The sequence below is a fragment of the Sardina pilchardus genome, chromosome 15 (assembly GCF_963854185.1).
Source record: "Sardina pilchardus chromosome 15, fSarPil1.1, whole genome shotgun sequence".
Taxonomy (NCBI): Eukaryota; Metazoa; Chordata; class Actinopteri; order Clupeiformes; family Clupeidae; genus Sardina; species Sardina pilchardus.
This window is the reverse complement of record NC_085008.1, coordinates 167,501-181,884: the sequence shown is the minus strand read 5'-3', so window position 1 is coordinate 181,884 and position 14,384 is coordinate 167,501. Positions and strand designations below refer to the sequence as shown.

At 45.8% G+C, this 14,384-nt stretch overlaps 1 protein-coding gene across 1 annotated transcript in view; it reads left to right on the top strand.

The window, feature by feature from the left end:
• The first annotated feature begins 596 nt into the window (after positions 1-596).
• The window catches only part of map1sa (microtubule-associated protein 1Sa), a 53,232-nt gene continuing 39,444 nt past the window's right edge, over positions 597-14,384 (top strand). Inside the window, exon 1 of the mRNA XM_062555832.1 lies at positions 597-771. Coding sequence (XP_062411816.1) covers positions 615-771 — 157 coding nt within the window. The 5' untranslated portion in view covers positions 597-614. The remainder of the gene's footprint in view (positions 772-14,384) is intronic.

Sequence of the window (14,384 nt, the reverse complement as noted above, 5' to 3'; positions counted from 1 at the left end):
ACATACACACTGATCAGACAGCTGTTTGACTTATTTTGACTTTACTGTTTTGTATGTTTATTTGTATTAGTATTATGTGTGTGTGCGTGCGTGCGTGTGTGTACACGTGTTCCCTGGGCAATGGGCAAGGTCCGTGGGGAGTGTTGTCATGGATATTTTCCAGGGCATCGCCTACCGTGTGGTGTAGAATATGTCTTGCATTCGGCGACGCTAAAATGATTGGACTTTTATTTATTTTTCTTTTTTTATGGTGTAAAATGTATTGTATATCTCAGTAATGTATACCAGTATGACATTAGTAATCAACGTAGGCTTTTGAAGTAGTCCAGAATGAGTCTGCTTGGTGCGTAATTAAAAATATATAATAATAATTCGCATCTGTCACGTGGACAAAGTTTAATTGAATTATAAACTAAACTTTTCGAATGATTCACGACGTTTATGACTTTTTTCTATATACCAAATTATTCTTCCTTGTGGAACACAATATTCCGGACAGTTAACTCCTCTGGCCCGGCGAGATTGGACGGAAGAAGTGTCAATCGTTCCGGTTCCGCCCCGTGAGATAAGGCAGGGGTGTCTTCAGATGACATCATTAGACTAAACTTTGCAACATGGCGACAGATCTCACTGATGAGGTGGAGGCGATGGAAAAGACGAACCAAACTTCACATCCCGGATTTAGCAACGAGAAGTATTCTTTGCTTGTCATAGTCGGGGAGCACAGCCGGGCGGGATCTGTGGATTTCGTAGTTGCAGAGATTGAACGAGGTAAAGTGAGCTTCATTCTCCTGGAAGCAGAGTAGGCTATTGAATAAGCGCCAGCCCGCGCTCTGCTGACCCAGTGGCACTGTAAAAAGAAGTATTCACATATATGTATAGTATACACACATGTATATATGTCTATGAGTATTCATATCGGTGTGCTCAGGTGATACAGCAACCCCGTTGCCACAGGCATCTTCTCGAACATACAGCTGGCCGCGGTTGAGACATTGTATCCACGGAGTTCCTATTGCGAATCATTCCGAGTAACATTAGTAACTTGTGACTCTTCACTTCCCTGCGTTGCTAGCAGCCTAGGTTCTCTCCATTCTGAGTGTGTTTTGTGTGTTGTTTTTTGGGAAAATCGGAAAGTGTATCCTAGTACACGTGGTGGTAGCCGATGTGTTAGGCTGGAGTAGGAAGTGTCTGTGTGTGTGTGTGGGGGGGGGGGGGGGGGAGAGAGAATGGATCCTCTTGGATGCCGCAAAGTTGTTAGTTTTTTTCAGTCACTTTAAAGCGGTCTGTCCTTTGGGCAATGATAATGTTCTGTCTTACAGCATCGCACGTCTGTTACATTATGGTCCAGGTATGGGAATAGGCATTTTAAGATCACTATCTGTTTTTCTTGCTGAAGCTAATAGAACTTCACTGGCTACGGGGGCTACGGGAGCTATGCTCGTGCCCATACTACTGTCCCGTCCTCGTGCCATGTGTTACCGTTTCAGAAGCGCGTGGAGTTGATTCTTCGCGTGAGTTTATAATCATCGAGGAAACAAATGTAGCTTAGGCTATCGGCCATATTCAAATACACGGACGAGTGTAAGCTTGGCGTGACAGTAGACTGTACTTTGCCCTGGCTACAAGAGTAGATAATGTAGAGTTGGCTGTGCTTGGTCGTGTGGTGCGATCCCTTTGGAATTTTAGGCTAGAATCGAGGCGTCCATAACGGAGTCGTGACGTTTCGGTGGAAATGGGATCTCGCATAAGATGGGGACACGTTAAGTCCTTATAAAACATTCAGACAACACTGCCATCACATGACTCTCAGGGTGAACTTCCTTTTCTCTCTTTCTCTCTCTCTCTGTCTCTCTCTCTAGACGTTTATTTTGGACGGAACAGCACTGAACTTCAAGTCCTGTGTGCACCTCTCCTCTCCATCAGCTAGTCATTTGTACTGTCAGATCGAGGCGCAGATAATTTGCAGCGTAGAGGGCTGTAACCAAAATTATACATTCCATAAGTGGTAATATCAGATTTGACGCACACACATGCATATTCAAACCCACAGCGACCCAGTATTGTTGATGCTCTGCAAAGTTCCATGCACCAGCAAAGCTAACCAGCAAGAATCAGCTTTGGATCATCAACCATGTTAGCCTAGCCTACTAATGCAGGACATTTAGTCCAAGCTCTTGGTGTGACTGTAGTCCGTGTGTAGGGCCTATTGCTGTATTCTGCTATGTGACTTTAGTCAGTGTGTAGGGCCTATTGCTGTATGCTGCTATGTGACTTTCGTCAGTGTGTAGGGCCTATTGCTGTATGCTGCTATGTGACTTTCGTCAGTGTGTAGGCCCTATTGCTGTATGCTGCTATGTGACTTTAGTCAGTGTGTAGGCCCTATTGCTGTATTCTGCTATGTGACTTTAGTCAGTGTGTAGGCCCTATTGCTGTATTCTGCTCGGTTTGGGAACCAGCCCTTGTGAAGTTGTTGTTCCCTTTCCTCTTAGCCGTCTTCCCCTTATTGCTTGGTCTTGTCCTCTTACTCTACGTCTGTTTCAGCTGCCATGCTGGGAACTGAGCTGCAGTAAATATTTAGTTTGGCCAGTGGCTTTGGAGTGCGTTCCACTACCGTTGGAAGACGTGCATAGTTTGTGCACGTGAGAGAGAGAGCGAGCGAGAGCGAGATGCTGGAATCATCCATCAGCCCCCCACCCCCCCAGGGGAAGGCCATTCTTCTCCAGGCCATGACAGAACCGCAGTTCTGGAGTGTGTCTGAAGTTCTGACTCTAGTTCTGGAGTGTGTCTGAAGTTCTGACTCTAGTTCTGGAGTGGGTCTGAAGTTCTGACTCTAGTTCTGGAGTGGGTCTGAAGTTCTGACTCTAGTTCTGGAGTGTGTCTGAAGTTCTGACTCTAGTTCTGGAGTGGGTCTGAAGTTCTGACTCTAGTTCTGGAGTGGGTCTGAAGTTCTGACTCTAGTTCTGGAGTGTGTCTGAAGTTCTGACTCTAGTTCTGGAGTGTGTCTGAAGTTCTGACTCTAGTTCTGGAGTGGGTCTGAAGTTCTGACTCTAGTTCTGGAGTGGGTCTGAAGTTCTGACTCTGACTCTAGTTCTGGAGTGTGTCTGAAGTTCTGACTCTAGTTCTGGAGTGGGTCTGAAGTTCTGACTCTAGTTCTGGAGTGTGTCTGAAGTTCTGACTCTTGCCAGGTCTGTGCCGGTTCTGTGCCAGGTCTGATCTAGAACCAGGTGCTTTATTGGGTCATCCCATCTCACTCCGCCCCTCACGTCACGACACACTCACACAGGAGAGGTCACGGATGGGGTGGCAAGATTTTAGGAAGGAATCTGTAGGCTGAAATTGGCCGAAAATATCATACTTTTATTTATGATTCATGATTTCATTTACAATTTCTGATTTCTTTAAATAATAGTAGTTTCTCCTCTGTGCGAGTGTAAAGGGCAAGCCGTGGCCTCAAGCTTGTAACCAGAGGGTTGCCAGTTCGATCTCTGACCTTAGGGTTAGGGTTAGGGTTAGGAGATCTCTGACCTTAGGGTTAGGAGATCTCTGACCATAGGGTTAGGGTTAGGGTTAGGAGATCTCTGACCAGTAGGAGAAATGTGGGCAGAGCGGTTGAGCACTGCCCTCTCATGTCCACATCCACGGCTGAAGTGTCCTTCCCCTCTCACACACACACACACGCACACACATACACACACTTGAGAAAGGCACTTAACCCCTCACACACACACACACACACACACTCTTGAGCAAGGCACCCAACCCCTCACACACAAACATACACACATACTTGAGCAAGGCACCTAACCCCTCACACACACACATACACACTCTTGAGCAAGGCATCTAACCCCTCACACACACACACACACACACACACACACGCACACACACACTTGAGCAAGGCACCTAACCCCTCACACACACACACACATACACACACACACTTGAGTAAGGCACTATAACCCCTCACACACACACACACACACACACACATACACACACACACATACACACACTTGAGCAAGGCACCTAACCCCTCACACACACATACACACACACTTGAGCAAGGCACCTAACCCCTCACACACACATACACACACTTGAGCAAGGCACCTAACCCCTCACACACACGCATACACACTCTTGAGCAAGGGCATCTAACCCCTCACACACACATACACACACTTGAGCAAGGGCATCTAACCCCTCACACACACACACACGCACACACACACTTGAGCAAGGCACCTCACCCCTCACACACACACATACACACACACACACTTGAGCAAGGCACCTAACCCCTCACACACACACACACACACACACACACTTGAGCAAGGCACCTAACCCCTCACACACACACACACACACACACACACACACACACACACACACACACACACACTTGAGCAAGGCACCTAACCCCTCACACACACACACACACACACACACACTTGAGCAAGTGTAACCGGGTGGACTTCTGCGTTGTGTTGATTTTTAGTAAATGACCCAAAGCGATCGCGGGATACCGTTGAAGTTTTATTCTGCACACATGCACAGCAAACATACAGTACACACAGGTGATCTCGGTTTCCCAGTAGCTCCTCTTTCCATAAGGAATTTTAACAGGCAGTAAAATATATAGTAAAATAAGAATAAAACAGGACATACCTGCACACATGCACAGCAAACATACAGTACACACAGGTGATCTCGGTTTCCCAGTAGCTCCTGAAACAGTTCATAGAACTATTGTAATCGCTAATACTGTATGCTATATTAGCTACCTAGGCTACAGTAGCTACGTTACACCACTGTATTGCTAATTATGACTCGTGGCTAGACAGTGTACAGGTAAACAATGCATTTAAAAGGTAAATTCCCAAAAATAACACAAATATATTATGCATAAACTGAATACAAACAATATAACGTGATGCAATCTTATGGATGACTATGTTTGATATTAATATTTATTAGATTGCTTATGAGATTGCAATCACTCAACCTACCTCTTTCCATAAGGAATTTTAACAGGAAAGAGGAAGGGGGGAGACAAAGGATTAAGGCAAAGGGGGGGAGAGGAGGGGCTACCAAAGACCCTCACTACCAGTGTGGAGCAATATCTAACCATTAAAGCTGCACAGTAACTATCTACACTAGATCTGTTGTGCAATTATTCAAATATAATAAGTATATACTATAACCTGTTACACAAGGCACCTAACCCCTCACACACACACACACTTGAGCAAGGCACCTAACCCCTCACACACACACACACACACACACACACACACACACACACACACACACACTTGAGCAAGGCACCTAACCCCTCACACACACACATACACACACACACACTTGAGCAAGGCACCTAACCTAACCCCTCACTTCTCCCCCGAGCAGAGAGCTCACTGGTCCGGGTTAGCATGTGCTTCACCTTACTGTGTGTTCACTGTGTGCTGTGTGTGCTTCACTAATTCACAGATTGGGATAAATGAGACTGAATTTCTCTCACAGGATCAAAAGAGTGTACATACTATGTAGCTGGTAAATCTGGCTGCATGTGATGGTTGAACTGGATGAATAGTGTCCATTGTGTTGTTTATATCCCCACGTTTCACATCAATAATGGTGTTGCATATCAATAATGGTGTTATGTCCCCACGCTGCATATCAATAATGGTGTTATGTCCCCACGCTGCATATCAATAATGGTGTTATGTCCCCACGCTGCATATCAATAATGGTGTTATGTCCCCACGCTGCATATCAATAATGGTGTTATGTCCCCACGCTGCATATCAATAATGGTGTTATGTCCCCACGCTGCATATCAATAATGGTGTTATGTCCCCACGCTGCATATCAATAATGGTGTTATGTCCCCACGCTTCATATCAATAATGGTGTTATGTCCCCACGCTACATATCAATAATGGTGTTATGTCCCCACGCTACATATCAATAATGGTGTTGCATATCAATAATGGTGTTATGTCCCCACGCTACATATCAATAATGTCCCTGTGCTATCGTTAGCATTAGCATGTTGTCTCTATTGGCCCTGTGCTATCGTTAGCATTAGCATGTTGTCTCTATTGTCCCTGTGCTATCATTAGCATTAGCATGTTATCTCTATTGGCTCTGTGGTATCGTTATCTCTATTGTCCCTGTGTTATCATTAGCATTAGCATGTTGTCTCAGTTGTCCCTGTGCTAGCATTAGCATGTTATCTCTATTGTCCCTGTGCTAGCATTAGCATGTTGTCTCAATTGTCCCTGTGCTATCGTTAGCATTAGCATGTTGTCTCTTGGCCCTGTGCTATCGTTAGCATTAGCATGTTGTCTCTATTGTCCCTGTGCTATCGTTAGCATTAGCATGTTGTCTCTATTGTCCCTGTGCTATCGTTAGCATTAGCATGTTGTCTCTATTGGCCCTGTGCTATCGTTAGCATTAACATGTTGTCTCTGTTGTCCCTGTGCTATCGTTAGCATTAGCATGTTGTCTCTATTGTCCCTTTGCTATCGTTAGCATTAGCATGTTGTCTCTATTGTCCCTGTGCTATTGTTAGCATGTTATCTCTATTGTTCCTTTGCTAGCATTAGCATGTTGTCTCTATTGCCTCTGTGCTATTGTTAGCATTAGCATGTTATCTCTATTGGCTCTGTGGTATCGTTATCTCTATTGTCCCTGTGCTATCATTAGCATTAGCATGTTGTCTCAGTTGTCCCTGTGCTATCATTAGCATGTTATCTCTATTGTCCCTGTGCTAGCATTAGCATGTTGTCTTAATTGTCCCTGTGCTATTGTTATCATTAGCATGTTATCTCTATTGTCCCTGTGTTATCGTTAGCATTAGCATGTTATCTCTATTGTCCCTGTGTTATCGTTAGCATTAGCATGTTATCTCTATTGTCCCTGTGCTATCGTTAGCATTAGCATGTTATCTCTATTGTCCCTGTGCTATCGTTAGCATTAGCATGTTGTCTCTATTGTCCCTGTGCTATTGTTAGCATGTTATCTCTATTGTTCCTGTGCTAGCATTAGCATGTTGTCTCTATTGCCTCTGTGCTATTGTTAGCATTAGCATGTTATCTCTATTGGCTCTGTGGTATCGTTATCTCTATTGTCCCTGTGCTATCATTAGCATTAGCATGTTGTCTCAGTTGTCCCTGTGCTATCATTAGCATGTTATCTCTATTGTCCCTGTGCTAGCATTAGCATGTTGTCTTAATTGTCCCTGTGCTATTGTTATCATTAGCATGTTATCTCTATTGTCCCTGTGTTATCGTTAGCATTAGCATGTTATCTCTATTGTCCCTGTGTTATCGTTAGCATTAGCATGTTATCTCTATTGTCCCTGTGCTATCGTTAGCATTAGCATGTTATCTCTATTGTCCCTGTGCTATCGTTAGCATTAACATGTTATCTCTGTTGTCCCTGTGCTATCGTTAGCATTAACATGTTGTCTCTATTGGCCCTGTGCTATCGTTAGCATTAGCATGTTGTCTCAATTGTCCCTGTGCTAGCATTAGCATGTTATCTCTATTGTCCCTGTGCTAGCATTAGCATGTTGTCTTAATTGTCCCTGTGCTATTGTTATCATTAGCATGTTATCTCTATTGTCCCTGTGTTATCGTTAGCATTAGCATGTTATCTCTATTGTCCCTGTGTTATCGTTAGCATTAGCATGTTATCTCTATTGTCCCTGTGCTATCGTTAGCATTAGCATGTTATCTCTATTGTCCCTGTGCTATCGTTAGCATTAACATGTTATCTCTGTTGTCCCTGTGCTATCGTTAGCATTAACATGTTGTCTCTATTGGCCCTGTGCTATCGTTAGCATTAGCATGTCGTCTCAATTGTCCCTGTGCTAGCATTAGCATGTTATCTCTATTGTCCCTGTGCTAGCATTAGCATGTTGTCTTAATTGTCCCTGTGCTATTGTTATCATTAGCATGTTATCTCTATTGTCCCTGTGTTATCGTTAGCATTAGCATGTTATCTCTATTGTCCCTGTGTTATCGTTAGCATTAGCATGTTATCTCTATTGTCCCTGTGCTATCGTTAGCATTAGCATGTTATCTCTATTGTCCCTGTGCTATCGTTAGCATTAACATGTTATCTCTGTTGTCCCTGTGCTATCGTTAGCATTAACATGTTGTCTCTATTGGCCCTGTGCTATCGTTAGCATTAGCATGTTGTCTCAATTGTCCCTGTGCTAGCATTAGCATGTTATCTCTATTGTCCCTGTGCTAGCATTAGCATGTTGTCTCTATTGTCCCTGTGCTATCGTTAACATTAGCATGTTGTCTCTATTGTCCCTCTGCTATTGTTAGCATTAGCATGTTATCTCTTTTGGCCCTGTGCTATCATTATCTCTATTGTCCCTGTGCTATCGTTAGCATTAGCATGTTGTCTCTGTTGGCCCTGTGCTATCGTTAGCATTAACATGTTGTCTCTATTGGCCCTGTGCTATCGTTAGCATTAGCATGTTGTCTCTATTGGCCCTGTGCTATCGTTAGCATTAGCATGTTATCTTTATTGGCCCTGTGCTATCATTAGCATTAGCATGTTGTCTCTGTTGGCCCTGTGTTATTGTTAGCATTAGCATGTTGTCTCTGTTGGCCCTGTGCTATCGTTAGCATTAGCATGTTGTCTCTGTTGGCCCTGTGCTCTGCATGCCAGCTCCGCTTTACACACACGTTAAATGAACTGTAAAGCATTTCTCCACACTGTGTGTGTGTGTGTGTGTGTGTGTGTGTGTGTGTGTGTGTGTGTGTGTGAACTGTAAAGCATTTCTCCACACTGTGTGTGTGTGTGTGTGTGTGTGTGTGTGTGTGTGTGTGTGAACTGTAAAGCATTTCTCCACACTGTGTGTGTGTGTGTGTGTGTGTGTGTGTGTGTGTGAACTGTAAAGCATTTCTCCACACTGTGTGTGTGTGTGTGTGTGTGTGTGTGTGTGTGTGAACTGTAAAGCATTTCTCCACACTGTGTGTGTGTGTGTGTGAACTGTAAAGCATTTCTCCACACTGTGTGTGTGTGTGTGTGTGTGAACTGTAAAGCATTTCTCCACACTGTGTGTGTGTGTGTGTGTGAACTGTAAAGCATTTCTCCACACTGCCAGAAATGCCATTGTGTGACCGGAGTGCTGCTGGCATTAGCATCAGAGAAACGCAGTGTGTGTCTGGGTGTGTGTGTGTCTGTTTGTGTGTGTCTGGGTGCGTGTGTCTGGGTGTGTGTGTCTGTGTGTCTGTTTGTGTGTGTCTGGGTGTGTGTGTCTGGGTGCGCGTGTCTGGGTGTCTGGGTGCGTGTGTCTGTCTGTGTTGTTTGTGTGTGTCTGGGTGCATGCAGGCCTTTATATTGTGTGTGTATAGATAGATAGATAGATAGATAGATAGATAGACAGGCAGACACTTTATTGATCCACAACAGGAAATTCAAGTGTGTATGTGTGTATGTGCATATGTATCAGTGTTTCCTTTTGTTTGGTGCGTAAGTCTGTGTGTGTCTATATATTCTGTGTGTGTGTGTGTGTGTGTGTCCATATATTCTGTGTGTGTGTGTGTCCAATGGAGGCTCAAGCAGTGCTCCAGAGCATTAATAATGCAGCTAGCTTACTTCTGCTTGGCTGCGCCCATGCACCGAAGAGCACAAATGGCTTCCCTGTGTGTGGGTGTGTGTGTGTGGGCTCATACCAGACAACACCCTGGAATCACCCTCATATGTTCCGCAACCCTGCCACCCCAGCCCATACCCCAGTGTGTGTGAGAGGTGACGAGGGGGGTGGAGGGGGGAGGGTTGGTTGTTTAGAATACCTGACATGGATGAAAGATGTGAGTGAGAGTGCTTCAAAGGCAAGGCATATCCACTATCTGGATGTGTGTGTTAGTGTGCATGTATGTGGCTGTATATGTGCATTCAAGTGTGTATGTGTGTGGGGGGGTGAAGCCCTCTTCCTGAATGCGTGTGTGTGTGTGTGTGTGTGTGTGTGTGTGTACAGCTGTCAACATGTCAGACGCTGTGTATCAGCCCAGATGAGCGAGGTGTGTGTGTGTCCAGAGCTCAGCAGGTGTGTTTACGCAGGTGAAGAGCTTTAACTGCAGCACAGTACAAGGGCAGAAGTGAGTGTGTGTGTGTGTGTGCATATGCCTATTGCAATCATGTGACCGACAGTCATCTGTGCAGCTTATTTTTCTTATGTCCGTGGTAACGCAGCACCTCTGATTGTAACTGTGTGTGTGTGTGTGTGTCTCTCATGGTCACATGATTGCAGTATGCACACACGCACACACACACACACACACACTCACACATCCTTGTGTGTCACACGGCTGGCCATTTCCTCTTCTTCCTGCTCTAGATATGAGCTTCTGCTTTACGTTGCTCAAGGGAGCCACGCTTCAGATGTGAACTGTGTTGTGTGTCCTGCTTATCAGTCGTGTTTGATGATGTTAGGAACTTTGGAGTCGTGCTACAAGATAATGTGCTGTAGTCGTGCTACAAGATAATGTGCTGTAGTCGTGCTACAAGATAATGTGCTTTGGCTTTTGTCGAGGTCTGTGCTGTACTGTTGTTTTGCAAGTCGTTGACTATTTTGAGAGCTAGGACTGAAAGTAGTGTTGTGGCTAGAAATAAATACTAGTATGCCTTCAGGGACAATCATGGGAGACTTTAGGCACAATATGAGTGGTATCCATTATGTAGTTTGCTGAGTTTGAAATTGATCTTGCAGTCAAGCATATACCGCTGTGGGAAGTACTGTATTTTGCCAGCCTTCTCAGAGTCAGATTTAGCTAATACATTACTGAAATGTCCTGGTGTTTTCACCAGCCTTCTCAGAGTCAGATTTAGATAATACATTACTGAAATGTCATGGTGTTTTCTCTAGGCACTGCTCATAGCGTATGGAATAAAGAGGCCTTCTGTTCAATCACAGATGACTGGTCATCAGACATGTCCCCTATTCTCTAACCCTATTCTCTTTGCACTGCTGACTTTCCTTCTCCTTCAAGAGAAGTTCAGACCTTACGCACTTCTCAGGTAGATTATTCAGCAACTTGTGCCATCACTGATTTGACTGGTAATAAGCGCATTCGACTTCATGAAGATCTGCGCCGATCTTACTTGATGTGATGCATGCTGGGTTGAACACGATGCATACTGGGACAGACGAAATGCAAACTGGTTAGAAATTCTGTCGGACTTGTTGCAGACGGGGTGGGATTTACCACCGTGACCCCATGTCACTTACAATAGCGCGATTGGTTTTTACCCGACTGCACATGCTGAAACCCACCCCCATGATGTCAGTTCAAAGACGTGATAGGGCCACTTGGAAGGAGTCTCCCCATGACGATTATGACCGGTGTCTCGTTCTGCCTCCTTATGTTAGAATGTGCTAAAATTAACAGAAATTGAAGGGGAACAGTGATAGGCTAGCCTACTGAAAACGTTTGGATATCCTGCTAGTTTATGCTGTTGGTTAAGTCAGCCTAGTCGGCTCGTTCGCGATGGGCTGCGGCTGACTTAGGCTGGCTTCATACGTCAACGTGAGCTTCATACGTCAACGTGAGCTTCATACGTCAACGTGAGCTTCAGAGTCTTACCGGGAGGAGCGGAAGTCAGACCCTGCTGGTCCCGGACAGTCCTGCTGCAGTTTGCCTGACGTGATGACTGACGAAATAAATTGATATGATGTAGTTTAAACAAACCACTGTTGTCATACAGTTAACAGGCCTGCATTGAAGCACATTAATTAAATATCAAGTGTTTTCCGTGTGTATCTATTTAACCAACAGTATAAAATAGCAGAATATCCACGTTTTCAGTAGGCTAGCCTACCGCTGTTCCAGAAATCACAAATAAGAAGGTATCCCTTCGATTTCTGTTCATTTTAGCACATTCTAACATAACGAGCAAATATTCTAGAACAGAGCAAGATGGATCATAGGTGTCCAGGACGTTGGCTATAGTGCTGTTCCTAAAATATTGACTGATCCATCTTGGTCCGCTCTAGAGTCTTTGGTAAGGAGGCAGAACGAGACACCGGTCATACTCGTCATGGGGAGATTCCTTCCAAACGGCCCTATCACGACTTTGAACTGACGTCATTGGGGTGGGTTTCAGCGCGTGCAGTTGGCTGAAAACCAGAGCCCATTTATGGAGAGCCGGTCCACTCGCTATTAACTCCATTGTACCTGCATTGTACCTGCAGTTCCTGTTGCAGTTCCACTAGGGGCGATCACGAGCAAGTGATCAAACAATGGGGTCTATGGGGCTAGACAGCTAAATTGGTCTGTTTCACCTGATTGTCATTAAAAAATCGAAGATTGGATTTTAGTTTCTGCAAGCTCAATATGGGTTATGGGTCGAAAGTTGAATGAACAATTACTTATGGCCCTTTGGTTTCTCACAGGCTTGGTCGTTGTTGCCCATAACACACTAGCACCCTGCTAATGAATGACATCATTGACACGTTTGAAAGGCTTTTTAGAGCAATTAAGGGACTTAAAAAATCAAATACTCAGCCGTGTGTATTTTCCTTGACCCCCCCCCTTTCACATGCAATATTCCGATTTCTACACAAAAAAATAATATCCAGAGAAAAGTGGATTTTAGGAGAAACTCCATTCACCTCCATTCATTCTCCACTTGCTCGCGACCGCCCTCTAGTTGCAGTACCATGCGGAAGTATTCAGCGAGTGGTCGTTCTCCCCTTATTAGACATTCTCTGCTGAAAACTGACTGCACGGTCCGAAAGGAGACGATATGAGTCTCATGATGATGTGACATGATGTCACGGTGGTAAATCCCACCCCGTCTGCAACAGCTGTGCTGTGCTGTGCTGTGCTGTGCTGTGCTGTGCTGTGGCAGATTGCATGTCTGAGTCTGTGCTGTGTGCAGGCTAACTGCTCTTCTAGTCCTGTGTGTCTGTGTGGGCTGTGTGCAGGTTAACTGCTCTTCTAGGTCTGTGTGGCTGCACAGACTCAATTATGGGCTCTGTATGCACAGACTGGCTGTGTGGCTGTGTGTGGGCTGCGTGCGTGCGTGTTAGGGCACTGTTTGTGTGTGTGTGTGTGTATGTGTGTGTGTGTGGTTTGGCACTGTGCGTGTGTGGGGTTGGGCTGTGTGTGTGTGTGTGTGTGTGTGTGGGGTTGGGCTCTGTGTGTGTGTGTGTGTGTGTGTGCGTGTTAGGGCACTGTTTGTGTGTGTGTGTGTGTGTGTGTGTGTGTGTGTGTGTGTGTGAGTGTGTGGGGTTGGGCTCTGTGCACAGACGGCTGTGGCCTTGTGTGAGCCAGCAGGAGGAATGCCTAATTAGGACACTTGGGTTGTCGAGTGTGTTGAGTTTCTGTCTGAGCGGTGTGTGTTGCGTTTCTGTCTGAGCGGTGTGTGTTGCGTTTCTGTCTGAGCGGTGTGTGTTGCGTTTCTGTCTGAGCGGTGTGTGTTGCGTTTCTGTCTGAGCGGTGTGTGTTGCGTTTCTGTCTGAGCGGTGTGTGTTGCGTTTCTGTCTGAGCGGTGTGTGTTGAGTTTCGGTCTGAGCGGTGTGTGTTGCGTGCTCCTCTCTGATCCCCTCTGATTCCTCCAGCGCAGTGCATTGGAACACTCCTCACTCCTCAGCTCTCACTCCTCACACTCACACACACACACACACACACACACACACTCCTCAGCTCCCACTCCTCACACTCACACACACACAGACACACACTCCTCAGCTCTCACTCCTCAGCTCTCACTCCTCACTCCTCAGCTCTCACTCCTCACTCCTCAGCTCTCACTCCTCAGCTCTCACTCCTCAGCTCTCACTCCTCAGCTCTCACTCCTCACTCCTCAGCTCTCACTCCTCAGCTCTCACTCCTCAGTTCTCACTCCTCACTCCTCACTCCTCACTCCTCACTCCTCACTCCTCAGCTCTCAGCTCTCACTCCTCACTCCTCACTCCTCACTCCTCACTCCTCACTCCTCACTCCTCAGCTCTCAGCTCTCACTCCTCAGCTCTCACTCCTCAGTTCTCACTCCTCACTCCTCAGTTCTCACTCCTCAGCTCTCACTCCTCAGCTCTCACTCCTCAGTTCTCACTCCTCACTCCTCAGTTCTCACTCCTCACTCCTCAGCTCTCAGCTCTCACTCCTCAGCTCTCACTCCTCAGCTCTCAGCTCTCACTCATCAGCTCTCACTCCTCACTCCTCACTCCTCAGCTCTCACTCCTCAGCTCTCAGCTCTCACTCCTCAGCTCTCACTCCTCAGCTCTCACTCCTCAGCTCTCACTCCTCATCTCTCACTCCTCATCTCTCACTCCTCATCTCTCACTCCTCATCTCTCACTCCTCAGCTCTCACTCCTCAGCTCTCACTCCTCAGCTCTCAC